The sequence below is a fragment of the Pristis pectinata genome, chromosome 1, assembly GCF_009764475.1.
Source record: "Pristis pectinata isolate sPriPec2 chromosome 1, sPriPec2.1.pri, whole genome shotgun sequence".
NCBI lineage: Eukaryota > Metazoa > Chordata > Chondrichthyes > Rhinopristiformes > Pristidae > Pristis > Pristis pectinata.
The window spans coordinates 147,309,840-147,321,988 of NC_067405.1; the positions used below are offsets into that span (position 1 = coordinate 147,309,840).

The window sequence follows — 12,149 nt, forward strand, 5'->3', positions numbered from 1 at the left end:
TGGTGTAGGATTAGTGTAAATGGGTGCTTAATGGTTGGTGGATCAGAGGCCCCGTTTCCATGTTGTGTGACTATGAGCCTGGGACATGCCCTCTTCTCATTACTACCATTGGGGAGGAGGTACAGGAGCCTGAAAGCCCACACTCAACGATTCAGGAACAGCTTCTTTCCCTCTGTCGTCAGATTTCTGAATGGTTCATGAACCCATGAACACTGCCTCATTACTCATTTTTCTTGCACTATTTTTGTAATTTTATAGTAATTTTATGTCTCTGCACTGTACTGCTGGTGCTAAACAACAAACTTCACGTCATCTAAGTCAGTGATAATAAACCTGATTCTGATGACCAAGTCTGAAGGAAGGGGAGAGACTGTGCATAACCAAGCCCCTTACCTGCTTGGTGTAAACCTCCACTTTATGCTGCGCTTCGGGGCTGAGCTCCACATCTGCAGCACCGTAGATTCTCTGGGCTATGGTACGGATTTTGTCCACAATAGGCAGCTTTATCGAAGAAACAGAACTCAGTCAAAAACTCTCACATTAAAAAGCAGTGTTTGGAACATAGATCGACAACATCAAACAGACAGTTCACCCTGTGCTGGGGTACGTTGAGTACAGAAGCAGGGCTGGTCCCAAAATGTCAAATCTTTAATAAGTGATTTTTTTTGGGACAATTCACCTCATTTTAACTGCATTTTATTTTTTGCCTTTGATAGAGTATACAGCATGAAAACAGGCCCTTCAGCCCAACTCGTCCATGCCGAGTGTGTTGCCCAGTGAGCTAGTCCCATCTGCCCGCGTTTGGCCCATAACTCTCTGGACATCTCCTATCCATGTACTTATCTAGATGGCTAATGTGCCCATCTCAACCACTGTTTCTGACAGCTCATTCCAAATACGCACGACCCTTTGCGTGAAGAAGCTGCCCCTGATGTCCCTTTTAAATCTCTCACCTCTGATCTTAAACCTAGGCCCTCTTGTTTTTAGCTCCCCCTCCCTGGGAAAAAAGACTATGTGCTTTCATCTTGTAACTTGACTCAGTCCTCCACTACTTCCAAGTGAAAATGTTCACGGTGACTTTCTTACCAACTTCTAACTTCCTCACTTTAACATGCATTTATGGAATGTCTTTTTTCACTTTTACTTTATCGTTTACATGATGTGGACATCACTATCAATTTAATGTTCATCCTTAATTACCCCTAAAGCTAAGAATCAACCAAGGATTGAATGGAACCAAGACAAGTAGATCGAGCAAAAGTACAGATCAGCAGTGATCCAAAGGATAGGTGGAGCAGGGTTAAAGGCTGAAATGATCTCCTTTACCCACATTCATAAATTTCTTTTAAAAGTGGACATTGCAACAACAAGTTCACCCAGGTTCTACTTACAGCAAGCAAGCTCATTTCTTACCTCTAAGTCATAGAGGAATTTGAAGTTGCTCTGTAGCTCTGAAGCCCTCTGGACAGCTTTAGCCAGCTTGACAGCTCCCAGCCCTCCTTCCGCCCAGTGAGTGCACTTCACAGCATCAAATGCGCCCACTTCCTTGGCCATACTGCACACTAACTCCAGCTCAGCCTCGGTGTCTGACCTGCAAGAACACACAAGGGACGGCTGGTGACACGGGCACTACCCAACACAAGAATGTCGGAGACGTAAGAGACTGCAGCTGCTGGAATCCGGAGCAAGAAAACAAACTGCTGCAGGAACTCAGGTTAGGCAGCAAAAGGATAGTTGATTTTACCAGCACAGAGTCATACAACACGGAAACAGGCCCTTCGGTCCATCGTCCATGCCAACCAAGTTGTCTACCTGAGCTGGTCCCATTGGCCCACATCCCTCTAAACCTTTCCATAACCACGTACCTGTCCAAGTACCTTTTAGATGTTGTAATGTACCTGCCTCACCCACTTCCTCTGGCAGCTCGTTCCACATACCCACCACCCTGTCTGAAAAAACTTGCCCTTCACGTCCCTTTTAAATCTTTCTCCTCTGAACTTAATCCTATGCCCTCTAGTTTTAGACTCCCCTACTGTGGGGGGGGGGGGGGGGGGGGGGGGGGGGGGGGGGGAGGACTGAACATCCATCTTATCTATGCCTTTTAGTGAGAGACATTGATGTGCATCCCAGACAGTGTCAGCACACGATCAGGACAGACTCACCAGCAGTTTTTGGTTACTTGCAATACAAGTCCTCCTTGATTGTTGCCTTACTCACTATTTTAAGGTTCACCTGGTTCCATGCTTTGCCTCCCAGCCCCTGCCTCATCTCTTTATACCGGCTATCTCCCCTCTACACCCTCAGTCCTGATGTAGTCTCGACCTGAAACGTCGACTATCGCTCTGCTCCCACAGATGCTGTCTGGCCCGCGAGTTCCTCCAGCAGTTTGATTTTGCACAGGAATGTTGCAATGATGAGGGGCAAAACACAGCAGTTGCTGGAAATCTGGAATAAAAGGAGAACGCTGGAATAATGCTGGAAAAGCTCAGCAGGTCAGGCAGCACATGTGGAGAGAGAAACACTGAGAAAAGGCCAGAGGCAGAACAGCAAAAAGACTGCAGATGCTGGAAATCTGAAACAAAATTAGAAAGTGCTGTGATCACTTGGCCAACACAACATTCATTCCAAGAGCAAAAAACAACCTGCTGGAGGAACTCAGCGGGTCGAGCAGCATTTGTGGGAGGAAAGGAATGGTCAATGTTTTGGATCAAAACGTCGACAATTCCTTTCCCCTTTGCAGTTGCTGCTCAACCCGCTGAGTTAGAACATAGAACAATTACAGCACAATTCAGGCCCTTCGGCCCACAAAGCTGTGCCGAACATGTCCCTATCCTAGAAATTACTAGGCTTACCCACAGCACTCTATTCTACTCAGTTCCTCCAGCTGGTTGTGTGTTGCTCCGGATTCCAGCATCTGCAGTCTCCTGTGTCTCCATTCAGTCCAAGAACCTTCATACACAAGTACACACAAGAGCATCATGACCCATGCAAATATTCTCCATGCCATCACACCCCGCACACCTTTATAGGCGGACGCTGCCAGAGATGTTTGGAAAACAAGTAAAACTACAGACACTGGAATCCGAAACGAAAACAGAAAATGCTGGAAGAGCTCAGCCAGTCAAACAGCATCTGTAGGAAGAGAAACCAGTCAATGGTTCAGGTCACAGGTACTTCCAGAGATATGTCTCACTTAGCATCTTACTATACACAGCCACTGAAGGTTTGTGTAGTTCAGTGCCGAATTTCCAAAGTTTAATCACCCTCCCATCTCCCAGCCAGCCCCACCTTTGTGTCTCCTGTTCTTTGACCATGAGGACACCACATCTTGAGCTGCACTCACAGGGAGAGTGTAGAACACCAACTTACTTGAAGGCATTGACTGCCACCACCACTGCGACCCCGAATGAGTTTGCGTTCTCGATCTGTTTCCGGAGATTACTGCAGCCCTTCGTCAACAAGTCCAGGTTCTGCAGTGAGGAGGAGAACATTGAGTTAAGTCATGCTAAATTTACTTGCTTATTCCCATACAGGAGGCCATTCAGCCCCTCGAGTCCAAGCCAACTCCCAGCAGAGCAATCCCACCAATCCCATTCTCCCACTCCTTGTTTAGCCCTGCAACTTTTTCCACTCTAACGGGCCCATGAACTCCCCTTTGATCTTCAGTCACTTTCCCACAATAAGGGATAGTCCATGGTTAGGACATACGGTACAGCACAGGAACAGGCCCTTCGGCCCATGATGCCGAATTAAACTATACTTCTTCTCTACATGATCCATATCCCTCCATATTCATGTGTCTAAAAGCCTCTTAAACACCACTATCGTATCTGCTTCCACCACCTCCGCTGGCAGCCCGTTCCAGGCACCCACCACTCTCTGTGTAAAAAAACTTGCCCTGCACATCTCCTTTGAACTTTGCCCCTCTCACCTTAAATGCATGTCCTAGAACATTAAGAAATAGGAGCAGGAGGAGGAGGCCATCTGGCCCATCAAGCTTGCTCTGCCTTTCAATAAGATCATGGCTGATCTGGCCGTGGATTCAGATTCACCTACCTGCGTTTTCCCCAGAACCTTTAATTCCCCTATTATGCAAAAATCTATCTAATTGTGTCTTAAGTATATTTAGTGAGGTAGCCTCTGCTGCTTCCCTGGGCAGAGAATTCCACAGATTCACTACCCTCTGGGAAAAGCAGTTTCTCCTCATCTCTGTCCTAAATCTATTCCCCTGAATCTTGAGGCTACCTTCCCTAGTTCTGGTCTCACCTACCAGAGGAAACAACCTTCTTGCCTCCATCCTATCTATCCCTTTCATAATTTTAGATGTTTCCATAAGATCCCCTCTTATTCTTCTGAATTCTAGCGAGTATAATCCCAGGTGACAATCTCTCCTCATAGGCTAATTCCCTCATCTCTGGAAACAACCTGGTGAACCTCCTCTGCACCACCTCCAAAGCCAGTTTCCTCAAGTCAGGAGACCAGAACTGCACGCAGTACTCCAGGTGTGGCGTCACCAGTACCCTGTACAGTTGCAGCATAACCTCCCTGCTTTTAAATCCAATCCCTCCAGCAATGAAGGCCAACATTCCATTTGCCTTCTTGATAACCTGTTGCACCTGCAAACCAACCTTTTGTGATTCATGGAGAAGCACTCCCAAGTTCCTCTGAACAACAGAAGATCAGATTATTATTTAAGTGGTGAAAGACTGCAGCATGCTATTTTCCCTACCGAAGTGGATGACCTTACATTTATCAACACTGTACTCCATCTGCCAGACCCTTGCCCACTCACTTAACCTATCTAGATCTCTGCAGACTCTCCGCATCCTCTGCACAATTTGCTTTTCCACTCCATTTAGTGTCATCAGCAAACTTAGATACGCTACACTCGGTCCCCTCTTCCAAACTGTTAATGTATATTGTAAACAGTTGCTGGCCCAGCACTGACCATTGCAGCACCCCACTCATCACTGATTGCCAACAAGAGAAACACCCATTCATCCCAACATTGGTTAACCAATCCTCTGCCCATGCTAGTACATTACCCCCAACTTCATGCATTCTTATCTCATGGAAGTCTTTTATGCAGGCACTTTATCGAATCCCTTCTGGAAATTCAAGTATACAATATCCACCCGTTCCGGTTTATCCACTGTGCTCATTATATCCTCAAAGAACTCCAGTAAGTTTATCAAACAGGACCTGCCTTTCCTGAATCCATGCTGTGTCTGCCTGATGGAACCACTTCTATCCAGATGTCTTGCTATTTCTTCCTTAATGATAGCTTCAAACATTTTCCCGACTACAGACGTTAAGCTAACTGGCCTATAGTTATAGGCTTTTGCCTACATTCTTTTTTAAATTCTAGTCCTCACAGGACTAAAAAAACCCTCTTGTCCTCTAGCATTTGGCATTTCTACCCTATCTATGCTTCTCACAGTTTTGTATCCCACCATTCCCTGCACATTCGTAAGTCTAACAGCTTCTTAAACACTACCATCATAATCTGCTTCCACCCCCACCCCTGGCAGCCTGTTCCAGGCACCCACCACTCTGTGTAAAAAAAAACTTGCCCCACACGTCCTTTAAACTCTTCCCCCCTCACCCTGTTAACTTGCCAACATGTTGTCTTGATGAGGCATCCCAGCAACGTGTGGTCAGGAGCAGGTTCATCATCTCTGGTTACTTGCATTACTGTTCCTGCTTGATTGCTGCTTTACTCACTGTGTTCAGGTTCACAGCCCTTAATTTGCCAGAATCAAACATGTTGGCCTGGATTTCCTTGGTACGTAATTGAGGAAATTTCTGCATGAAATCCTCACTGTCCAGAAGTAGCAACACCCCCCAACCCACAGAGAACACCACCCCTCAGATTTTACCTCTTCAGTATATTCCTTCGGCAATGGGACACCTGCAGTCACCTACAGAAAAAATACAAAGACGTATTAAAAATCTATTTTGAAATATACATGAAAGACAGGGAAGGTACAATTAACAGACAATTGGACAGGTACATGGACAGGAATAGTTGAGGGGGATGCAGGCAAATGGGACTAGCTCAGGTAAGCAACTTGGTTGGCAATGGAAGCGTTGTGCGGAAGGGTCTGTTTCCGTGCTCCATAACTCTGAATCTCAATGCATTTCCAGCACAGAAGCAGGGCATTCAGCCCTATGCTCCAGGGAAAACAGTCCCAGCCTGTCCAGCCTCTCCTTGTAACTGCAGCCCTCCAGTCCTGGCAGCATCCTCGTGAAAGTTTCCTGCACCCTTTCCAGCTCAATGACACCATTCCTATAGCTGGACTGCACACAATATTCCAGATGTGGTCTCACCAACATTTACGGTCGTAACATGACATCCCAACTTCTGTACTCAACCCTCATCCCCAAGCCCTTTGTTGGCAACTGGAAAATCAAATCCCCCCCACTCCTCTTCTCCCACACACACTCACACACCTGTCCACCTAGTTCTATTCTTTCTGTGATCACCTTTCCCATCCCCTCCCCGCACCTGGTTCCATCTGCCTATCATCCCCTCCCCATCTGGTTCCACATCACCCACCAGCCTGTGTCCCACTCCCCACCTCCTACTGCTACATACCGGCAATTTTCCTTCTTCCCTCTCAGTCCTGGTATAGAGTCGACCTGAAACGTCACCTTATACCCTGTGCTTCCACAGATGCTGCTCGACCTGCTGAGTTCTTCCAGCGTCTTGTCTTTTTTAAAATCACCTTTGACAGTTGATTGGAAGTAAATATTGACCGGCAATCGAGAGAGAACTCTCCTGGAGCTGCCCACATCCACCTGGTTCAATGTCTCATCTGAAAAACAGTACCTCTGCCGTACTGTAGAGACCTGCGAGCTTAGGCGGAACATAGAATGGTACAGGATGGGAACAGGCCCTTCGGCCCACCACGCCTGTGCTGACCATGATGACAAATTAAACTAAACCTATCTGCCTGCACGTGACCCATATCCCTCCATTCCATGCCTGTTCATGTGTCTGTCTAAATGTCTTTTAAACGTCACTATTGTATCTACTTTCACCACTTCCCCAGGCAGCTCATTCCAGGCATATAACACTGTCTGTGGTTAAAAAAAACATACAATAACACAAAGGAGCAGAATGAGGCCATTCGTTCCATCGAGTCTGCTCCGCCATTCCATCCTGGCTGATTTATTTTACCCTCTCAAACCCATTGTCCTGCCTTCTCCCCGTAACCTTTGACACCCTTACTAAACAAGAACCTATCAACCTCCGCTTTAAATATACCCAATGACTTGGCCTTCACAGCCGTCTGTGGCAATTAATTCCACAGATTCACCACCCTCTGGCTAAAGAAATTCTTCCTCATCTCAGTTCTAAAGGGACGTCTCTTTATTCTGAAGCTGTGCCCTCTGGTCTGGACTCTCCCACTGATGGAAACATCCTCTCCACGTCCGCTCTATTCAGGCCTTTCAATATTCGGTAGGTTTCAATGAGATCCCCCCTCATCCTTCTAAACTCCAGTGAGTACAGGCCCAGAAACATCAAACACTCCTCATACGTTAACCCTTTCATCGCTGGGATCATTCTCTGGACCCTCTCCAACACCAGCACATCCTTCCTTAGATATGGGGCCCAAAACTCCTCACAATAGTCCAAATGTGGTCTGACCAAACTTATCCTGCACACATCCTTTAAATTCCCCACCCCATCTTAAACCCGTGCCCTCTAGTGTTTGACATTTCTACCCTGGGGGAAAAAGACTGTCTATCTTATCGATGCTTCAATTTTATAAACCTCGATCAGATGTTGAATGAGCCCAAGTAAGGTTTGCAGCCACAGGTTGACTCAAGGCGACAGGAAGCTTCCTGCTGGGGCAGGGCTGACAATCAACTGCAGGGAAACCACTTTCTCACAAGGAACTGGCGCCTCAGACACTGCCAGACAGGCCACGCTTGTCTTCATTGCCCTCCATCTAAACCAGGGCCCAGGAGTCAAATGGACCAGGAGCCCAGCTTCTGATCCAGTGTCCTCTCAGGCACAAAGACCAACTTTTACCTCTGCCGCACTGCCCATCTCTCCTCTGCTTCAGAGGACCTGCTGCCAAAACCTTTACCCACATTTCTTTTTCTGGATTCCTGGTTGCCTCTCGTTTTCCATCCTTCATGAATTGTTCATTCAAAGCCATTATCCTGCAGCTGCCCATTCATCCATTCCCACCCTTCGTCCCAGAGTCAGGTGACGTTACTGGACCAGCTACCGGGGTTCTGGACCATTGATCCAGTAGATCAGAGTTCAGATCCTACCAAGGCCACTAGGGAACTTAAGTTCAAGAACAGAGGGACCTAGGAGTACAACTGCATGGTTCCCTGAAAGTGGCGTCACAGGAAGACAGAGTGGTGAAGGCAGCATTAGGCCTTTATCAGTCGGGGCACTGAGTACAGAAGTTGGATGTTATTTGCAGTTGTACAAGATGTTGGTGAGGCTGCATTTGGAATATTGTGTTCAGTTTTGGTCACCCTGCTATAGGAAAGATGTTTTTAAGCTGGAAAGCGTTCAGAGAAGATTTACAAGGATGTTGCCGGGACTCGAGGGACTGAGTTATGGAGTGAGGTTGAGACTTTTTCATTGGACTGTAGGAGAATGAGGGGTGATCTCATAGAGGTGTATAAAATCCTGAGGGGCATAGATAGGGTGAATGTGCACAGTCTTTTTCCAGGGTTGGGGAATCAAGAACAAGGCATGGTTTAAGGTGAGAGGGGGGAGATTTAATATGAACCCGAGGGGTGACTTTTTTTACCCAGAGAGTTGTCCATATATGGAACGAGCTGTCAGAGGAGGTGGCTGAGGCAGGTACATTAACAACACTTAAAAGGCACTTAGACAGGTACATGGAAAGGTTTAGAGGGATATGGGCCAAATGAGACTATCTTAGGTGGGAATCTTGGTTGGCATTGATCGATTGGGCTGAAGGGCCTGTTTCGCTTCTGAAGGACTCTGACTCTGTGACTAAGTACATTAATCTAAAATAGATTAACCGGTCAATACGTATTTACAATCAAAGATAGGTAATAGAAAACAGAACACTGGAACAGAACTCAGGGGACTGAGCGGTATCTATGGAGGCAAAAGGTGTAAGTCAACATTTTGGGTTGAGGCCTTGCATCGGGACTGAGGGGGAGAAGGAACTATTGCCAGTATGTAGCAGTAGGAGGGAGGGCTGGGACAGGGGCTAGTAAGTGATAGGTGGAACCAGATGGGGAGGGGGTGACGGGCAGACAGAACCAGGCGTGGGGTGGGATGTGAAAGGTGAACAAAGGGAGACGAAAACCAGGTGGACAGGTGAGTGTTTGGGAAAAGCTAGTGGCAGTAACAAGGAGCGACCACAAGGTCATAAGAACCCCGTGGTTCATTAATCCCCCTCAGATGTCAGCCACCCTTACCCTCTGGCCTACGTGCAACTCTAGACTGGGTTCTTACTGCCTCCTCTATTCACGGGCAATCAGAGATGGAAACAAATGCTGCTATTACTAATGATGCCCACACCCTTAGTATCACTGTGACCTTGAAGTATTCAATCCCTGCATAAATTCTTCACTGCTCTCACCCCTCTCCTGTACAAAATAGACAGAAGTAATTGCTGGTCCTTATTATGTCGGCAGGTAATGACTGTTCGTAGCCAGGGATTGGTGCTTGGGCCCCCAGCTATTCCCAATTCCACCAGCCTCAAGGACAGCTTCTATCCCACTGTTATAAGACTATTGAACAGTCCCCTAGTGCAATAAAATAGACCTTGACCTCATAATCTACTTCGTTATGGCCTTGCACCTTATTGTCTGCCTGCACTGCACTTTCTCTGTAACTGTGACACTTTATTCTGCATTCTGTTATTCTTTTCCCCTTGTACTTTGTAATGCACTGTGTAATGAAAGTATCTATATGGATGGCATGCAAAACAAGTTTTTCCACTGTACCTCGGTCCACATAACGATAATAAACCAATTTATCAATCTACATCAGCCACCAGGCCTGCACATGGATGGCCCATCTACTGTTGCCGAGCCAAACTCCAGAACTCAGGCTGCCCGGCTACAGAAGGCATCAGTGGCATGGAGACGGCAGGTTCACCCTGGATGATGTGGCAGTGACTGCTCTACCCTGCGGGAGGCTGTGCGCAACAAGCAGCCTCTCCTGCTCATTTCCTGCATGCTTTTGGGATATTCCCTAGAGCGTGGCTCTACGTTAATCACTGTACTCACGGTGGGGCCGCCGCCATGCATCTTCAGAGCTCGTACCGTGGCAACCAGCACAACCACATGGGGACGCAGACCCGAGTACCTGCACTTAATGTCAAAGAACTTCTCCATTCCAATATCCGCTCCAAATCCCGCCTCCGTCACTGAATTTAAACAAGTCAGAGCATTAAAAAAAATCCTGCTGGGCGAGAAGTGACACTGAAACAGATACTTTCGGCGAAGGACAAGTCAGGAGTGCATTTTCCAGTACCTGAGTGTCAAGTGTATAGTAAAACTCAAATAACCTGATATCTGACAATTTGGAGGTCCTGAATGTGCAGCACCTGGCTCATCGGGTGGTGCTGGCACTTTCCTTTTACCTGGACCCCAATTCCCACACTCCCCGCCCACTCACCAGGGTCCTCATTCTAGTTCCCACATTTCTACCCACATTTTCTGTGCTTTTAAACTAATCCTTTGACTATATTATTTGGAATTGTTGGAGAAAAAGATGTAACTTTGAAGACTTCTGATTTACACATTTTGGCTTTTATTTCTCTTATAGCCAGGAGGGCTGTGTTGCTTAAATGGAAGGAAGTTACTCCGCCTACTCATGTTCAATGGTAACGAGATTTTACGTCATACCTAAATTTAGAGAAGATCCGTTGTTCAATTTCTGAATCTAACTTAGACTTTCAATCATTGTGGGGAACTTTTTTTGAACTGTTTTCAAAACCTTTGATCTGGTGGTTGAAGTACAGATATTGGCTGATAACATCGTGTTAAGGACTTTTCCTTGTCCTTTTTTTTAAAAAACTAAAGAGCTTTGGTTTTGGTAGTGGGTTTAGATTTTTTTTTATAATAAAATCATTCCAATTTATTTGTTATTAATTAATTATCATTTTTGATTACTAATACAGAGTATGGTGATCTCAGTATGATTTAACACAATGTATTCAGTAGTATTTTATCCTCTTTTTGATTCATGTACTCTATTTTCTTTGTGGAATTAATAAAAAAATTGTAAAGAGAGAGAAACCCACCCAGTTCACTGAATAGGAGACACGAGAGAGACCGCAGACGCTGGAATCTGGAGCAACACACAAGATGCTGGAGGAGGTCAGCAGGTCGAGCAGCATCCGTGGGGGGGGGGGGGGGAGATGGACGGTCGACGTTTCAGGTGGACAAAGGAGGCTGCAGATGCTGGAATCTGCAGTTCCAGATGAAGGGCCTCTACAGACGCTGCCTGACCCACTGAGTTCCTCCAGCTCCTCGTCTGTTGCTCCAGTTCAATGAAATGTAACCTCTTAAACAAGTGAATTAGAAGTGTACTGGAATATGAATAATAACATTCCGATAGTCCAGAGAATCCACTAGCCCAGTACTGTGTCCCGGATTAATTTTATTGTAATTGAGGATGCTGCCTCAAGAAGGCAACATCCATCAAGGATCCCCACCATCCGGGCCATGCCATCTTCTCGCAGCTCCCATCGGGCAGGAGGTACAGAAGCCTGAAGTCCCACACCACCAGGGTCAGGAACAGCTACTTCCCTTCAACCATTCGGTTCTTGAACCAACCTGCACAACCTTAATCACCACACTTTAGCAACACTATGACCACTTTGCACTAAAGTGAACTTTGTGGTTTTTTGTTTGTTCTAATTGTGTTCTTTCTTGTAAAAATTGTTTATGTTTTTCTTGTGAGTGCTGCTTATATGAAGCCATGTGCCTGTGATGCTGCTGCAAGTAAGTTTTTCATTGCACCCGTGCGCACATGTACTTGTGCGCGTGACAATAAACTCGACTTTGACTTTGTAAACAGATGACATTGGGACAGGGGCAAAGCCGCAGTGTCAGCTTCTGGTGACTGGGTGAAACAGCCTGATGGGCTCTCTGAGGGCCTTTTCTGGCAGAGGGTCCAGAGGGTCAAA

General features: G+C 46.5%; 1 protein-coding gene across 2 annotated transcripts in view; it reads right to left on the reverse strand.

Annotated features, from left to right (window-relative positions):
- Positions 1-12,149, reverse strand: part of mthfd1b (methylenetetrahydrofolate dehydrogenase (NADP+ dependent) 1b) — a 70,020-nt gene that overhangs the window by 12,518 nt on the left and 45,353 nt on the right. For both annotated transcript variants that reach the window (XM_052015171.1, XM_052015164.1), the window contains exons 21-25: positions 10,243-10,382; positions 5,880-5,921; positions 3,370-3,470; positions 1,414-1,591; positions 394-501 (exon numbers count right to left, since the gene is read on the reverse strand). In XM_052015171.1, the coding sequence (XP_051871131.1) occupies positions 394-501; positions 1,414-1,591; positions 3,370-3,470; positions 5,880-5,921; positions 10,243-10,382 (569 nt within the window). The remainder of the gene's footprint in view (positions 1-393; positions 502-1,413; positions 1,592-3,369; positions 3,471-5,879; positions 5,922-10,242; positions 10,383-12,149) is intronic.